Source organism: Melanotaenia boesemani, chromosome 7, assembly GCF_017639745.1.
Source record: "Melanotaenia boesemani isolate fMelBoe1 chromosome 7, fMelBoe1.pri, whole genome shotgun sequence".
NCBI lineage: Eukaryota > Metazoa > Chordata > Actinopteri > Atheriniformes > Melanotaeniidae > Melanotaenia > Melanotaenia boesemani.
In genome coordinates, this window is record NC_055688.1 from 18,569,158 (window position 1) to 18,583,876 (window position 14,719).

The following is a 14,719-nucleotide window of genomic DNA, read 5'->3' on the forward strand; positions in this document are numbered from 1 at the left end:
GTCAAGCAACCAAATAGACAGTTTAAATTTACGACCTTTAGTCCTAAATAATACACTTTTATTAAGGATCGACAGCACATCTGCATTAAAAAAATTGACTTAAAATAGCTGCACACTAAATTAAATGCTCTTAAACCAAAATGAATGAAAAATACTTTTCAGTCACCATAACAGAAATACAGTTGTGGAAAATGCAAAAACACAAGACACCTTTAACTCAAAGCAAGCTATCTCGAACAAACGATATTTATTCAATCTATATCGCATGTGATAAAGTCTCGATATATTTGAAAATCTCGATATATTGCCCAGCCCTAATGAAAATTATTATTTGTGCCCAGTTGTGGCCAAAACCTGAAGCTCTTCTTTTTATAAGCTGGAACTAAACTAATATTCATCAAAATTATTTTATATATTTAATAAAAAAAAATGTGAAAATTCTGTCTCACTCTCTTTGGACTAAATGTCTTAATCCATACAGTTAAGGTTCTCAACAATTGCGCTTATCTATTATTGATTAAATAGTTCTACTTTGTGAACATTTTTGTGTCTCCTGAAAATATACTATCGCGACACAAACTTCTAAACTTTATTATGGTCCGTATTTATATAGCGCTTTACTGTACCTGGGATGATACCCAAAGCGCTTTACATTATACATCACATTCACCCATTCACACACACATTCACACACTGATGGCGGAAGCTGCCATGCAAGGCGCTCGACCACGACCCATCAGGAGCAATTAGGGGTTCGGTGTCTTGCCCAAGGACAACCCTCGGGTTACAAGACGACCGCTCTACCTTGCTGAGCCACGCCGCCCCCTTATTAGCTGATTGGAGTGTTTGGAAACACTTAATATTAACCGTGATTGATCTTCTTCATACAGATCATACTCTGTTTCTGTCAGTGTTTTGATAAATATGTTAAATCTCCTAAGCAGAGAGACTCCTTATTAGAATGAAGTTGCTATTTAGACTTTGTTGTCTTGATTTTGATCCATTTCTGTACTACTTGCAGTGGCTTATCGTTATAGCAAAGTTTCTCCAGGGGTCATGTTAAAAAAGATGATTCACTGTGACCTTTGTCACGTTTCTTCTCTCTCTAAATGAGTCAGACCCTCACTTTAGCATGCATCAGTGGAAACCCAAGGCATTTGAATAAATCAAATAAATCAGTGCTCCTAAGTGGGTGTTTACTTGACTGAGTGCAGCCTGTTGTGACCCCAGCCGCTCCCAGCCTCCCCGAAGTATAACAAAGATGTTTTGCACTCTCGTGCCCCGCTTGGCTGTTTTCTTTATTTATGACTTGAATTTCAGTGTGGCAGCTTTTGGAATAGATTTTCCCTGACTTGTTCCCTCGCCATTACAGGAAAAAGTTTCTCTTGCTTCACTGAATAATTCCTTCTGGCACGCTAAAACCCTCTTTGCCACAAACACCTTTCCTCCTATTTTCCAGTGACAAAACCGCAAGAGGCTTCAGACAATGAGTGCTGACATTTTCTGCCACTGGGCCCATTAGCACTCTCATGTGTGACTAATTTTTTTTTTCTCTCTCCCCTCCACCCCCCTTTGGAACATTTACAGCTCCACTTGTTTGTATGTTTGTTCTCTGTGAGAGGAAAACAAGACAAAAAATAAGTGTGTGTGGAACTCTGAAACCTTCCATGTGATCACAGGCCTGCCACTGAGTTTAGTAATTTCCAAAGACCTGTTGAGTCTTGAATCTTTTGTGAAGACACGCGTGTTGACCGGAAAAACTTTACTTAAACTAGTTTATCTTAAGTAATAAAGGGTCACCTTTACATTTTAATCATGAAGGTCATCTTCTTGGTTCAAGCATGATTCTACAGATCTTCAACAAAAGATGTGAATATTAGAGGAATGGAAATAAAAAAATTGTGATGTTTAAAAATAACTTGTTTGATCTAAGGTAAGATGCAATCAGGTGGCAGAGATGAGTTTTTGGAGCTTTTTAAAAATCCTGATATTCATTCAAATGCTCACCAAGTTTTACCATTTTTCTGTTCTGTAAATGTTTTCTATATCTGCTCTATGCAAATGTTTCTTGAACCATTGAAATGAAACCGTCTTTTCACAAATGCATTTATAATGTTCAGCTTAGTTTAACAAAGGAAAAAAACAAGCTTTGTGAATTATTTATAGATACCTTGAGAGAATTCTTAACTTTTTTCCACATCTTTATCACGCTACTTTTTTGCTTTTTTCTCTTTTTAAACCAGCAGCAGTGGCTGTAGCTACTATTGGTTACTTGTAGGTAGGTAGTTGGGGACGTGCGCTTTGTGTGTGTGTGTGTGTGTCAACCCACTAAAAATCTGACAAAAATATGAGTTTTGAAAATTTTCCCAGGCAGGTCAAGTAACAGCTGGAGTGTTTCTCCTACTCTGAGAGCGTTGTGCCCATCATGGCAACGTACAGATCTGAACATCCAGATTCTGCTGCCACTGTAGTAATTTCTCAGTTGTATTACGGCTTAAAACAGATCCAATATTCTTTCTAGATTTTATTAACATCACCATGTTCTGCAAGATCTGAACTAAGAATGTTTAGAGCATCTGAATGAAATGGGTTTTTATCAGGACATTCACAAACTTTAACTTTTCTCTGTCCTGAGAAATAAACACCACACAGCTCAGCTAGTTCCAGTGGAGTCCCGTGTCCGCCTCACCACTGCTGGTTAAAGCGAAGGGAGTTAACCCCGATGCTAGCTGCACCCAGGAGGAATTGCCTCGCCTCAGCCTACCGACCTTGGTTTCGAGGTGGAAGCAGGAAAGTTTAGCAGCTGTTTCTGTCTGACTTTTCACCAATAGTGAAGGCAACAGACCAGAGCAGCACGGTTTCTAAACCCTCACAGAAATGTTGCAGGTCAGGAGTAAAAAGGACCAGACTTAAACACGAGGAAAATGACTGGTTTCACTGTTGCAATGCTCCTGTTGCTGCGGTGTTTAGTTCACCCGGCATAGCAGCCACCCCACAAACAGAGCCAGCCCAGGTTCAATCCCGACGTCTCCCTGGCCCACTTTCTCATCTACTTGCTGAACAGTAAAGGAAGTAAAGAGTCTACACAATGTTAAAAATAAAACAAAATAAAAAAAAAACACTCTTATATAGAACACAGTTATACAATAAACATCTCACACGTTTTACAACTCCTCTTTGGAGATAAAGTATTTTCCATTTTATTATTTATGACGTCATCATGATGTCACAACTAATCGATTATACTCAGCTTCAAAAACCTACTAAAATATCCTTCCCTAGCAGTAATATGAAAGCAGTGTGTGGCCTCAGATCGTGATCAGCGTCAGGCAGGACAGTGAGGAGAATTCAGAGCTCTGACTCCTGGAGAATGACAAGTAGCCATATGGTTATTCTTCACTCCAGACCTGCATGGCGGTTTCATCTCAAAATAGCATCAAAGGCAAAGAATTGTCTTTGAAAACGGGCTGTTGCAGCTCCAGCTCCAGAGATCTCAATTGAATTGTCACTTAGGGGGTCTGTTACATTTGGATACAGATCCAGTCACGCTCGTTTCTCATTTCAGTGGGGGGAAGAGATGTAAGCTGTATGCATAAGACAAACACAAACAACGAAGGAGCACTTTTTTTACAAGCCTTAATTGACACACAAGGGAATAAAGCTTCTTATCTATAGTCTCCTTGCAACTAAGTACAGCCTCTGGGATGTTCTGAAGCATACTGGCAAGGTGTGGGTGTGCTTTTCAAAATCAGTCTTTAACATGATTTGCAAAGAAATCTTGAGAATTTGTGACACTGGATGAGTTGAAAAACAACTGCTGCAGGAATGCTGATGTGGCCTAATGGTGCTCATTTTCTAGCACCTCTGGCTGGTGCCCAGTCATAATCACTTATTGTTCCAGACGTCAACACCTTTGGAGAAGGCAATTAGTAAAGAGTTGGTGAATTCCAACAGCTTCGGAGGGGAGAGAAAAACATTTGTAACAATAAAATAACCATATTGAGTCCATCCACTAACTATACCAGCTTCTTCGTTTATTTATTTATTTTTTTTAGATTTTGTTTTTATCATCAACAATAATAAAATAAAGCAATACCTTACTACGTAAGTTTACATGTACAAAAGAATAGTTAAAAACAAAAGTCCTAGTCTTGCAAACAACCAGAATAGAATACATGTCGCTGCTTTTTAAAGCTTGTGTCAGCGACAGCAGCTGGTCATCATAAATCTCTTGTCTTGTATGTTTCACTCTATTCCCTCACAAGTATGATATACTGGTGGCCTGAAACAAATTATGGAGCAGCTGAGATTTCAGAACAGGTGGGAAATTAAAAAAAAATAATAATGCAGACAGAGTGAGTCAGTGGGTGGCAGCTCAGCACTTGAAGAATGAAAAGGTATAAATGAGAAAAGACAAAGTGAAGAGTTCAAAAGGCAATGCTGAATAAGTTTATGGGTGATCTACATTTAAACCCCTAACAGAACGTCCACTCTGTCCTGAATGAATCCTGTGTCATTTCGAGTAATGACTTGCACGTATTAGCATGATGGCATCAGATAGATCCTCCGTAGATTTCAGTTGGTTATTTTGACAGACTGCATGTCTGAACTGAGAAACTTCCCAACTCTCTAGAGGTTTTGGCTTGCGGTGTGTGTTTGTTCAAGTTTCAGAAGGTTCAAAGTAAGCTTCCCGATATGTTAGACTCAACACATAATGGAGAAAGATAGCAGAGCCTAGTGTGATTTAAAGGCAACCATTCCCAGCCATCTATGTTAGCACTCGGACACACACACAGTGCACTCTGTGCGCTGTTGTTGAAGTACATTGGAGCCAGTGATTGTCTCATTAGCCAGGTCTCTGGAGCACAAAAACACATCAACATAGGCTGGATGGTTTTCTGACAGACTGTAAATCGCTTCAGCGACTATTTAAGGGAACAGTGAGCGTTTCCAAAGTCATTGGCATAAGAGTGCCAATTAAAGCAAATGCTGTGTTGTAATAATGATACAGTAAATACCCACATAGCCAAGATATTCATAGTACAGCAGCCTAACTGTTGATAGCTTGATATGATCATACCCCGCATGCATCATTGTAATCCTGTCTTTTAAAGAAGAGAACAGATGGTCAGAGTGTAGACTTTGTCCTTGAGGACAGTGGAAAAGAATTGGTCTCCTGGGAAAATCCTACATTTTAACTTCATTGCCTTCCACGAGCACTTCTTAGTACAAAGTTATGCATTGCTCCCAAAGGACAATGCACATGTGTTTGTAAGCTAACATGACCTTATCAACTGCTGTGTTGTCTTACAGGTGTACGGTTGTTCACTCACTGCATGGCAGAAAGAGCAGAGGCCTTTGACAGGAGAAAGAGGATTAGACTGCAAACCAAAGATTCTTAGTGAGTTTAATGGAATAGAGATGAGTGGATGGGAGATTTAAATAAATTAACCTTCAGTGTATTCCCCATGGCTCGGAGGAATGATGGAGGGGGTCTGAGGAGGATTTTTTTTCTCTTTTCACTGTCACTAATGTAATGAATAGTCATGACATTATTATGGCGCACAAGTACAAGTTAACTGAGCTGCTTTTTTTTATTTTTTTATTTTATTTTTTTTAGCACAGCAGGGGTGAGCATTGGAAATGTTGATCAACACAGAAGCAGAACAGAAAAATGTATCACCCTTTATTCACATTAACATTTAGCATTTAGCCTCTCTGTGTGCTCCTGCTCCGTATGCCAGTATACTGGTAGACTTTATGTGACATGCGGAGTAAGGGGGAGTTGGTAAATGCACGGTGAGATACACCAATAGTATTGTTTTAAAATGTCAGCACAACATCAGGGAATAGATTAACCTTTACCAAACTCCCCACTGTAAGGACATAATTCTTTCTACTCAATTATCAGGATATTAACACTGATTGGTGCTGCTGACATTTACTAAACATGCAAAACGTTGAAATATTCTGGATATTTTTACCTCTGATTAGGAGACATTGTTATATTGTAATACCTTTTTAATAATGGGATTTTGGTGGGGGGGGGAAGGGTTCCTTTTTATTACTTCCGCCAAGGCAAAGGTTATGTCTTCGGCAGTGCATTTTCTGTCTGTTAGTAATATAACTCAAAAAGTAATGGATGGATTTTGATTAAATTTTCAGGAATTTCTGAAGCGGAATAAGGAACAATTGATTAGATCCAGGATTTCTTTTTTAACACTAGAACCGCCAACATTCCACTGCCCCTTAGAACAGCCAGAGGGGGTCATTTTGACTCTTTTGACTTGAATCAGTGCCAAAAATCATTGTGTGACCTGGGTCATGTTGACATTCTGGATCTGGTGCTACATTTAAAAAGCAGTGAGTCAGTCATATTCTATGTGGATTAATACAAGCAATATTCATTTAATCTTTGCTTCTGTATATGTGTGTATACCAGTCTACAGAGAGGGTTACTTCTACACTGTGTTTAAGACAGACTGTGCAGTCATGATGCATACTTGAGTTTATAACTGAAATAGTCAAGTTGGTTTTTCAACAAGTGAAATTTTACCTTAATTTGAGCCCATATTCATACACTGTACAAGGGTAATTAGTTTGCATTCTTGTGGTTGCAAACAGGATTACCTCCTCATATATATGTGTACAACAAAGTTGAATTTACCCGGCAGAAATCTTGGGTTAGTCTTCATATATGTCTCCATGAAAACAATGAAATTTTACATTTTATACCAACCCAGTTGGTAAAGAAGTCTGTACCAGTGTTGCTAGTGCGAATTTAAGACTATGCCCAGAATTGAAGAGCTTGTTTGTGAAATCCCTTGGCAGCATTTTGTTGCTGCAACAACACACAGAAATATCATAAGACTTTGGCTCATGATTACTTTAATTGATTGTGTTTTGCCCTGGCATGCTTTGCAAGTGCTTGCAAAGGGTTTTCCCTCTCTTCAGAAAAAGTCAGGATGTATAAATGAACAGGACGTTCCAAACCGAATATATTTTTTGTAAAGATGAGCTTATCCTGGCAGATAATGTAGCTGTCAATGGAATGATCATGTCCATTGTCCACTTGTTTTGAATTGCCTGTTTTTAACAGCTCTTTGGTATAAATACACATGAAGTGAAAAGCTTCACTAATAGTCTCTTGAGAATACCAGAGCTGCTTGGCATTCTTTGCCATCCATTGCTAAGCCACATCAGTCAGACACCTTGTTTATGCATCTGCTAAGGGCACTCATAACTTCACAGTCAGACACCTTTTTAGGAAGCTGTGAGTTCGCATCCACGATCCCAAGCCAAAACTTGTTCTGTTGTTCCAACGAACACTGCAAGCTATAAATAGTGATGTCTCATTTCATTGTGGTGACTGATGTGCAGAAACTTTTTTAGTGAGAGCTAATGGGAGGTCACGTGACTTAAAGTTCACTAGTGGCCATTCAGGTTTCTGTATAACTAATTTAGGATTTGTAGACCTGCCAGCTGCCACCCTACATGATGCAGTTATATATTGTGGATGTTGCATTTCTTCCACCCACTCCAGCAAGCTTTGCAGCAGTTGCAGTGCATCATTTTGAATCTTTCCTTTTAACCTCAGCCACTTGTTCCACATTAAAACAACATGAGAATTAACCTCAGCAGCCAAGTATCCAACATGTTTTATTACATAACATCTCAAAGAAGGCTGGTATGACTGTCAATACAATGTCTGGAACATACCTACATTGTTGGTCATGTCTTGATACTAATCAGGTCTGAACTGAAATCCTCTGAGGGTAAGACAGAAAAGGAGCTAAAAAGGGAAGGAGGGACCCATGGCATCCTGTTTGTAATCAGATAGGGTAGGGGCTCTGCGAAGTGGTCCTCCTAAATCTCTTGCCTGTGTTAAGTTTAGGTATCAGATAAACATTTTCCTTTTACAGCTCACATTCTCTCCAAATGCGAGTTTAGAGCCGTGCAAAACTAAAGCAGTGATTGTGAAAGCATGTTGTGTATCTCTTTGTGTGTATCTGACTATGAACTAGAGAAATCTGGTATTTCAAAACAACATTTATGCATTTTTCATGACTTCTGACTATATTCTTGCAGAAAGAAGATAAGTCATGCATTCACACCTGTAGAATTTATATACATCTGATCATGTATAGCTTGAAGATCATTATGTGCTATAATACTACAGTACTTGTAGAGTTTTTGCTGTTTTGGTATGAATAGCTGGTGTTTATTTTTGCCATGATGGGTGGGTGCTCTCAGCCACTGTGCCTGTTTGATGAAACAAATCATTGGAGCAGAAAGTAACTTTGTTGACAGATAGAGAGGGTTTAGTAATGAATTGAAAAAGTCAGAGAGGCTAATTTATTTCTGAGGTTGGGAATCTGTTAATACAGTGTGCCACCATGCATTGCACAGATGAATTAACACACAGTCTGTGTGGTCTATACGTGTCTTAGTCCTATCTGGGGTTAATAGTCCACAGCTTAGTCCCCCCTCCCCCACCGTTGTCCTTCCTTCATACACTGAGCTGATGCACATTTCCTTATACTATGCATTATTCATACCATACTATTGTTCTGCTTTTTATTTTTAATTTTTTTTTTTATTTTTGATAGGATTTAGATGATACTTTTAAAGTTGAGCTATACACATGTGCTGGAAAGAAAATAATTACAGCTCAGTTTCATGCTGGATAAAAGTCCTGCTCCAAAAGATCACAGCTCAACTAATTATATAGTCATTATTTAATGGCTTTTGTTTCATTATTTGGTGTTATAACAAACGTGCGCTAAAAGACATTTAGTTAATTTAAAAAAATAAAAATAAAAACAATTATTCATAGTTAATATAACAAAACAATTATTTTTAACTGGGTGAATTATTATTATTATTATTATTATTATTATTATTAGTATTATTATTATTATTGTTATGTGATTACCCAAAGCCTTTAATGAGGAATGAATATATATATATATATATATATATTCTGCACTAATGAAATACAGTGTATGAATCACCCGAAAGGTTAAACACTGGGACCTTGTCACTTTGTCCTGTTTTGACAATAAAAATTCATATTTCTACATGATAATGCATCAAATTCTCAAGGGAAATTAACAAGATAGACTCTGGTTATACAGTGTTTTAATGATCCACTATCTTTCACCTTATATTCTAATGTTTTTGTATGTCCTAACTTACAGTACCATTTGAATGTAAGATCAGGCCAGAATCCTTTTGTTATGTATCTCGTATTGCATTCTTAGACCATAAACTTGTCCCTCACTTTAGCAGTTTTATTACCCTAATTTATTTTGCAGCCTGTTTGTCCTGCCTCCACCCAGCCTCCTGGTACTTATTTTGTCCCCCCTCCCGGGAGTGCTACTGACATCGCTCCTCCCTTTGGCCAGATGTTGAAATTTAAACACACCATCCATCAGCCTTTAGATTCATGAATAGCAACAGAGACATGGGCGATGACCCGGCAAAGACATTGTTAATATACAAACTTCCACTCACACAGATGCAAACAAACTCACATTTTTCATTTCACTTTCCCAATGTTATTACCTAAGAGACAGATGGTCTTGAATATCGTATAAGATCTACTGTAAATTACTTATATATGTCCAAAAAAAAAAAAATCTCACCTCATTTGATTCACCATATTTGTGATCCATTTAAGAAGTCTAGTTTATTCCACAAAGAGGTTTGTGAAATGACTGGATAACCCCACCACCATAAGCAAAAGGAAACTTTCTGTGCCTCATCTTGACTTGCAATAACACTTGTAACCGCCCAAGCTTAGTGGTATTTCCCCAGCAGCTGTTCAGTGCAGTTTCACTCTTTCCATGGCTTCCCTTTGACTCACTTCCTGGGAAGTCTTCATGTCTTTTGTGACTGAAAGGCCGTCTCTTTAAATGTAAACTGAAGCTGTTTATTGGTGGCAGAGTTAACATTGACAGGGAAATGGATTTATTTCCCTCTGGAGGATCTGACGGTCATCTGCAAAGAAGTGTGACGGATGGATTTTTCAGTAGTGATTGACTGACAAGTTCTGTGTGAGAGTGTAAGCCCAGACAGGAGATCTATTTAAACTGATTCTGCAGAAAATACAGGCCTCATTGTTAAACAAATCTCCCACCCACCATTATTACCATCATTACCGCACTGCCTGGCCAAATGAACAAAATAAGTAGTCACCGGTATTTAACCAAGCAAATATGTAGCAGCCTTCTATTGGATAATTACTTTATGTGCAATTATTTTTCAGCTGGCAACAAGCTATTTAACCTTAACTGATGCAATGAGTAGCTTCTCATTTCTTAATCAACCATGTAAAAAAAAAACATCCCATGAAAAAGATGTTAGTCTGTTTAAAAAGGGTCAAATCACTGGCTTGCATCACACAGAGGAAACATCAAAGGAGACTGCAGAGTCTACTAAAATTGGGTTTAAGAGCTGTCCAACACATAAAAACTGAAAAGATCTTGGTGAACCATCCTCTTCGAGGAAGAAATGTGGTCAGGAAAATAATGCTGGATGATGGCAATCAGCAATCACTTAAACGTTTGGTGAAATTAAATGGATGAAAAACACCAGTAGAACTCAGGGCTATGTTGAAATGTGAAAGTAAGAATATTTCCACACGCACAACGCAAACGGAACTGAAGGGACTGAAAAGCTGTGTAGCCATAAGAAACCCACTAATCAGTGAGGCTAACCAGTGAAAAAGGCTTCAGTTTGCTAGAGAGCATAAAGACGGAACTCTAGAGCAATGCAAGAAGGTCATGTGGTTTGAGTCCAGATTTACCCTGTTCCAGAGTGATGGGTGCATCAGGGTAAGAAGAGAGGCAGATGAAGTGATGCAGCCATCATACTTAGTGCCTACTGCACAAGCCTGTGGGGGCAGTCTGTGATCTGAAGTTGCTGCAGGTAGTCAGGTCTAGGCACCATTTCGTGCCCAAAGGATGAGGTCAGCTGACTCCATAAATATACTGATTTTTCTATTCATGTTTTTTTTTTTTTTTTTTCTTCCCTGATGGCACGGGCATATTCCAAGATGACAATGCCAGGATTTGTCTGGCTCAAATTGTGAAAACGTGGTTCAGGGAGCATGAGACATCATTTTCACGCATGGATTGGCCACCACAGAATCTAGACCTATACCCCAGATCTTCAGGATGTGCTGGAGAAGGCTTTGACTCTCCCATCATCGGTACAAAAACTTGGTGAAAATTAGTGCAACACTGGATGGAAATAAATCTTGTGATGTGTGCTGTATCAAAGCTAAAGGTGGTCCAATGAAATATTAGTGCGACCTTTTTCTTTGGTGGCGGCTTTTTGTTTAGCCAGCCAGTGTATGATTGACCTCCTTATTTTCCTAGATTGCAAACATAACTTCAGTCTATTGTCTGACACACTTTATAATTTTTTTGTAGATATATAATGAATAAATATTTCTATAATAAAAGATTTTGCATGGAGAAGAGTATATTTCAATCACCACAACCTGACAGTTAAGAGAAACTTAAAAGTCCGCACTCCTTTTTAAAATAGTCTCCAGGTTATGTTTTGTTCTTCGAGCGTCTCATTTGTCAGCAGGTTTTGAGCTAATGATAAGTCTTGTTCTGACTGATGGAAGTCATGAAAAATGATGACACAGTTGACACAGAAATGTATCATTTCCTTTGGTCTGGTGTCACGTGGAAAAAGATAATACAGTCGCTTGTGTCTTGATGGAATGACTCCTCCAAAACGGCAGCATTCAGAACATTATCTGCAAGTCATTTTTGGTGAAAAGTTCATTAAACAACCTTTAGTGACTAATAATGATTATGTTCTTGATGTTGAGAGCACTGTCTTAGTTAGATACAAACTGATAAGGGTTCTTCAAACCTTTGATTGAGCTGCAATGAAGTGGGGCTTCTGATCTGATGTGCCATGGGAGAAAAACAAATCTGAGCATAGAGAAATGTGATGAATGTTTCATGAAGATAGTCTGAGTCTCTACAGGACCCTGCACTGAATTATAAACAAATAGAACCCTAAAAAGCACAGAAAAGCTGACACATTCAGTGAAAATCACAAGTTAATTCGCAAATTATTTATCAAGATTTCAAAGGAGTCTCCACTTTATATATATCATTGTAGTACATGCAAGTATCCCCTTTGTCCTATTTATTATTATGATCACATATGCTTAAGGAAACCTTGCCTGGTAGTGTCTAATAAACCCGCCTCATTACACATTGTTTCTCAGCTTGAATTTTTCTAAGTGTTAAATGACCTTATAACAACTTCAATACATCATTTTTTGGCCTTGTTGTTTTTATCATTTAGACTATATTTGTGTAGCACTTCTCATACAAATTGAATGAGGAGAATGAAAACAAAAGAAAGGAGTATTAAAAACAAAACATCCCATCCTATACTACCTCACCCCGCCCATCTCATACCTGCTCTTTATTCTGTGTAACACTCACATTAAAAAGTGAAGAAATGCTGTTGTGTTTGGCTCTCAACAGTCTCATCATTTTGTGAGCAGAAACACCACAGGCAGATGAAGTTGCAGAATTGAACTAATGAAACTAATACACGTTATTGAAACAATTTAATGAATTTTAATAAGCAATAAAAATACTAAAGGTAAATTAATAACAGACAAAATGAAATACAGTGAAAGAAATTCATATACAAAAGAGAACAGGACGTCTAATTTGTGTGGATCAATAAACAAATAATTCAAATTTCATTGAAAGCTAAATGTTTATTATTTCTCATCTTGGTCTGAAGCTAATTTTATCCCTCCAAGCATGAATTTAGAAAACAGTCACTTTGAAGTCAATCAAGGGCACTCTGAGATTGCATACTTCCAACATGATTGAAGTACATCATCAAAAGTTAATCACTTTTAAGTTTTTGTCATGCTGTCCTCTCATACACACGTCCACGTAAGTCCCTACGTATTCTGTAATATAAAACAAACCATGTCAACCACACAGCCTCACTGCTGGAGGGGATTTCCTTAATCATATGCTGTGATGTCTACAGAAGATCAAGTTTTCTGTAAACCTGATATCAGCTTTCCTTCTCTTGTTTATGTTTTACAGTGTTTACTTGAGAGCCGTTGCTATATTTAATCTTATGTTGCGTTCCTTTGGGTCTGTCTTCCAGGACTCAACGCTCTGCCCTTTGATCCAGCAACTAACAACGACCCACTCCAGTTCAACAGTACCAGCGGGCCACTGGTGACTGAGTGTGTTCCCTTGGAAAACACTTCTGAGAGCAGCAAGAAGAGAAAGAGAGCCAGCCTGCCTCCTCCAGGTACCGACAACTATCTCCAAAGCCCCACCCCCCTCCGTCCACTGCTGCAGGGCTACTCTATAATCTCAGATCCTTATCATTTTGTCCACAAACGTATCAAATTAGAAAATGTCTAAAAATCTCAACTAGATAACACCTTCATTTACTCAGGAGAGCTTTGATACTTACCTTCCTCTTCTTCTACAAACATCAAATGACTTTGATGGGAATTGTGGCATAATCCTATTATTTGGTGGTAGTATGGACCAAAAGTAGCTTATTTCAGTATTTGTTGTTTTCCATTACCTCGCTATGTCCTGAGGCTCTGGTTGTCTGCCCTGTTTTAGAGGTCAGGCAGCTGCAGTGGGAAACTGCTCCGCTGAGATTGTGTGTGTGTGTGTCGGACTGTCTGTTACCGTGCCAACACCACCTGCCAATCACAGCTCCAACATGCCTTCACTTCTTTCACAAACACTGACCTTTCATGCAAGGAGGGGCACGCACAGATGTATGTGTCCATGTGTTTATGTGAGTGTGCTATAATTAAACAACAATCTGCATAAGTGCTGGGTCTCCTGGTAATGTGTCAAATTAAAGAAGGACTTTCTAATTAAAGAATTAAGAAGTACCAACTAATTAATTGCTTTGTAAGTGGAAAGAAGAAGGCCCTTTAGACAAAGAGGTGTTGTTGCATCTTCTGTGCTTCCTTGGCGATGCTAATTGGTCTGGATTAATACTCCACATTAACGCAACTCTAATCGACTGTTCATCTTTTCTTCACATCTTTACATGGATGAGTTCACGCCTTGATAACTTAAATGACTTTTTAATTCACAGACCAAGTTTGACTTTAGTTGGGCAATATATCATAGCTGATTGTCTAACAAATTAGCAGGATCTGTGCAAATGATGGTTCTTTTAATGTTGATAGATGCACATCATTTTTTTGGGATGTCTCCTGTTCACCGTAAATCAATATCTTATATTTATAGTACATCTTAATGGTATTAGAGGTAAATTTAGATTTTTTTTCTTTTAGTGGAGATTTTGCTTTTCGCTTACCTGAAACATGTTTTCATGTCTGTGAAACCTGAAACAAATGCTGTTGTTAATGTTTAAAAATTCAGTACAGTCCATATACAGGCAGCATTACAATGACTTAGTTTAAAAAAATGTGTGCATATTTAAATGTACTTTTCGATGGAAAAATTGTGTACCCTTATTTATATATGAGAAATAAGCACTCATCAGTTGTTTGATTTTTTCCTCTGCAGTAGTGACAACCAACTGTCATGCCATTAATCTAACCAATGTTGTGGAGTGGAGCGTATTTTAGGCTTGCCATAATGCAAGAAAAAAAGGAAATATTTAAAAAGCTGCAAGAAACAATTAGTAGCAATTACTTAGCTCAAAACAA

At 38.2% G+C, this 14,719-nt stretch overlaps 1 protein-coding gene across 6 annotated transcripts in view; it reads left to right on the plus strand.

Moving 5' to 3' along the window:
* The window catches only part of enox2 (ecto-NOX disulfide-thiol exchanger 2), a 185,107-nt gene that overhangs the window by 77,365 nt on the left and 93,023 nt on the right, over positions 1-14,719 (plus strand). For 5 of the 6 annotated variants that reach the window (XM_041989987.1, XM_041989986.1, XM_041989991.1 and 2 more), the window contains one exon: positions 13,174-13,323. In XM_041989987.1, coding sequence (XP_041845921.1) covers positions 13,174-13,323 — 150 coding nt within the window. Of the gene's footprint in view, positions 1-5,313; positions 5,402-13,173; positions 13,324-14,719 lie in introns of all 6 variants that reach the window. The other variant, XM_041989990.1, reaches the window with a different exon arrangement.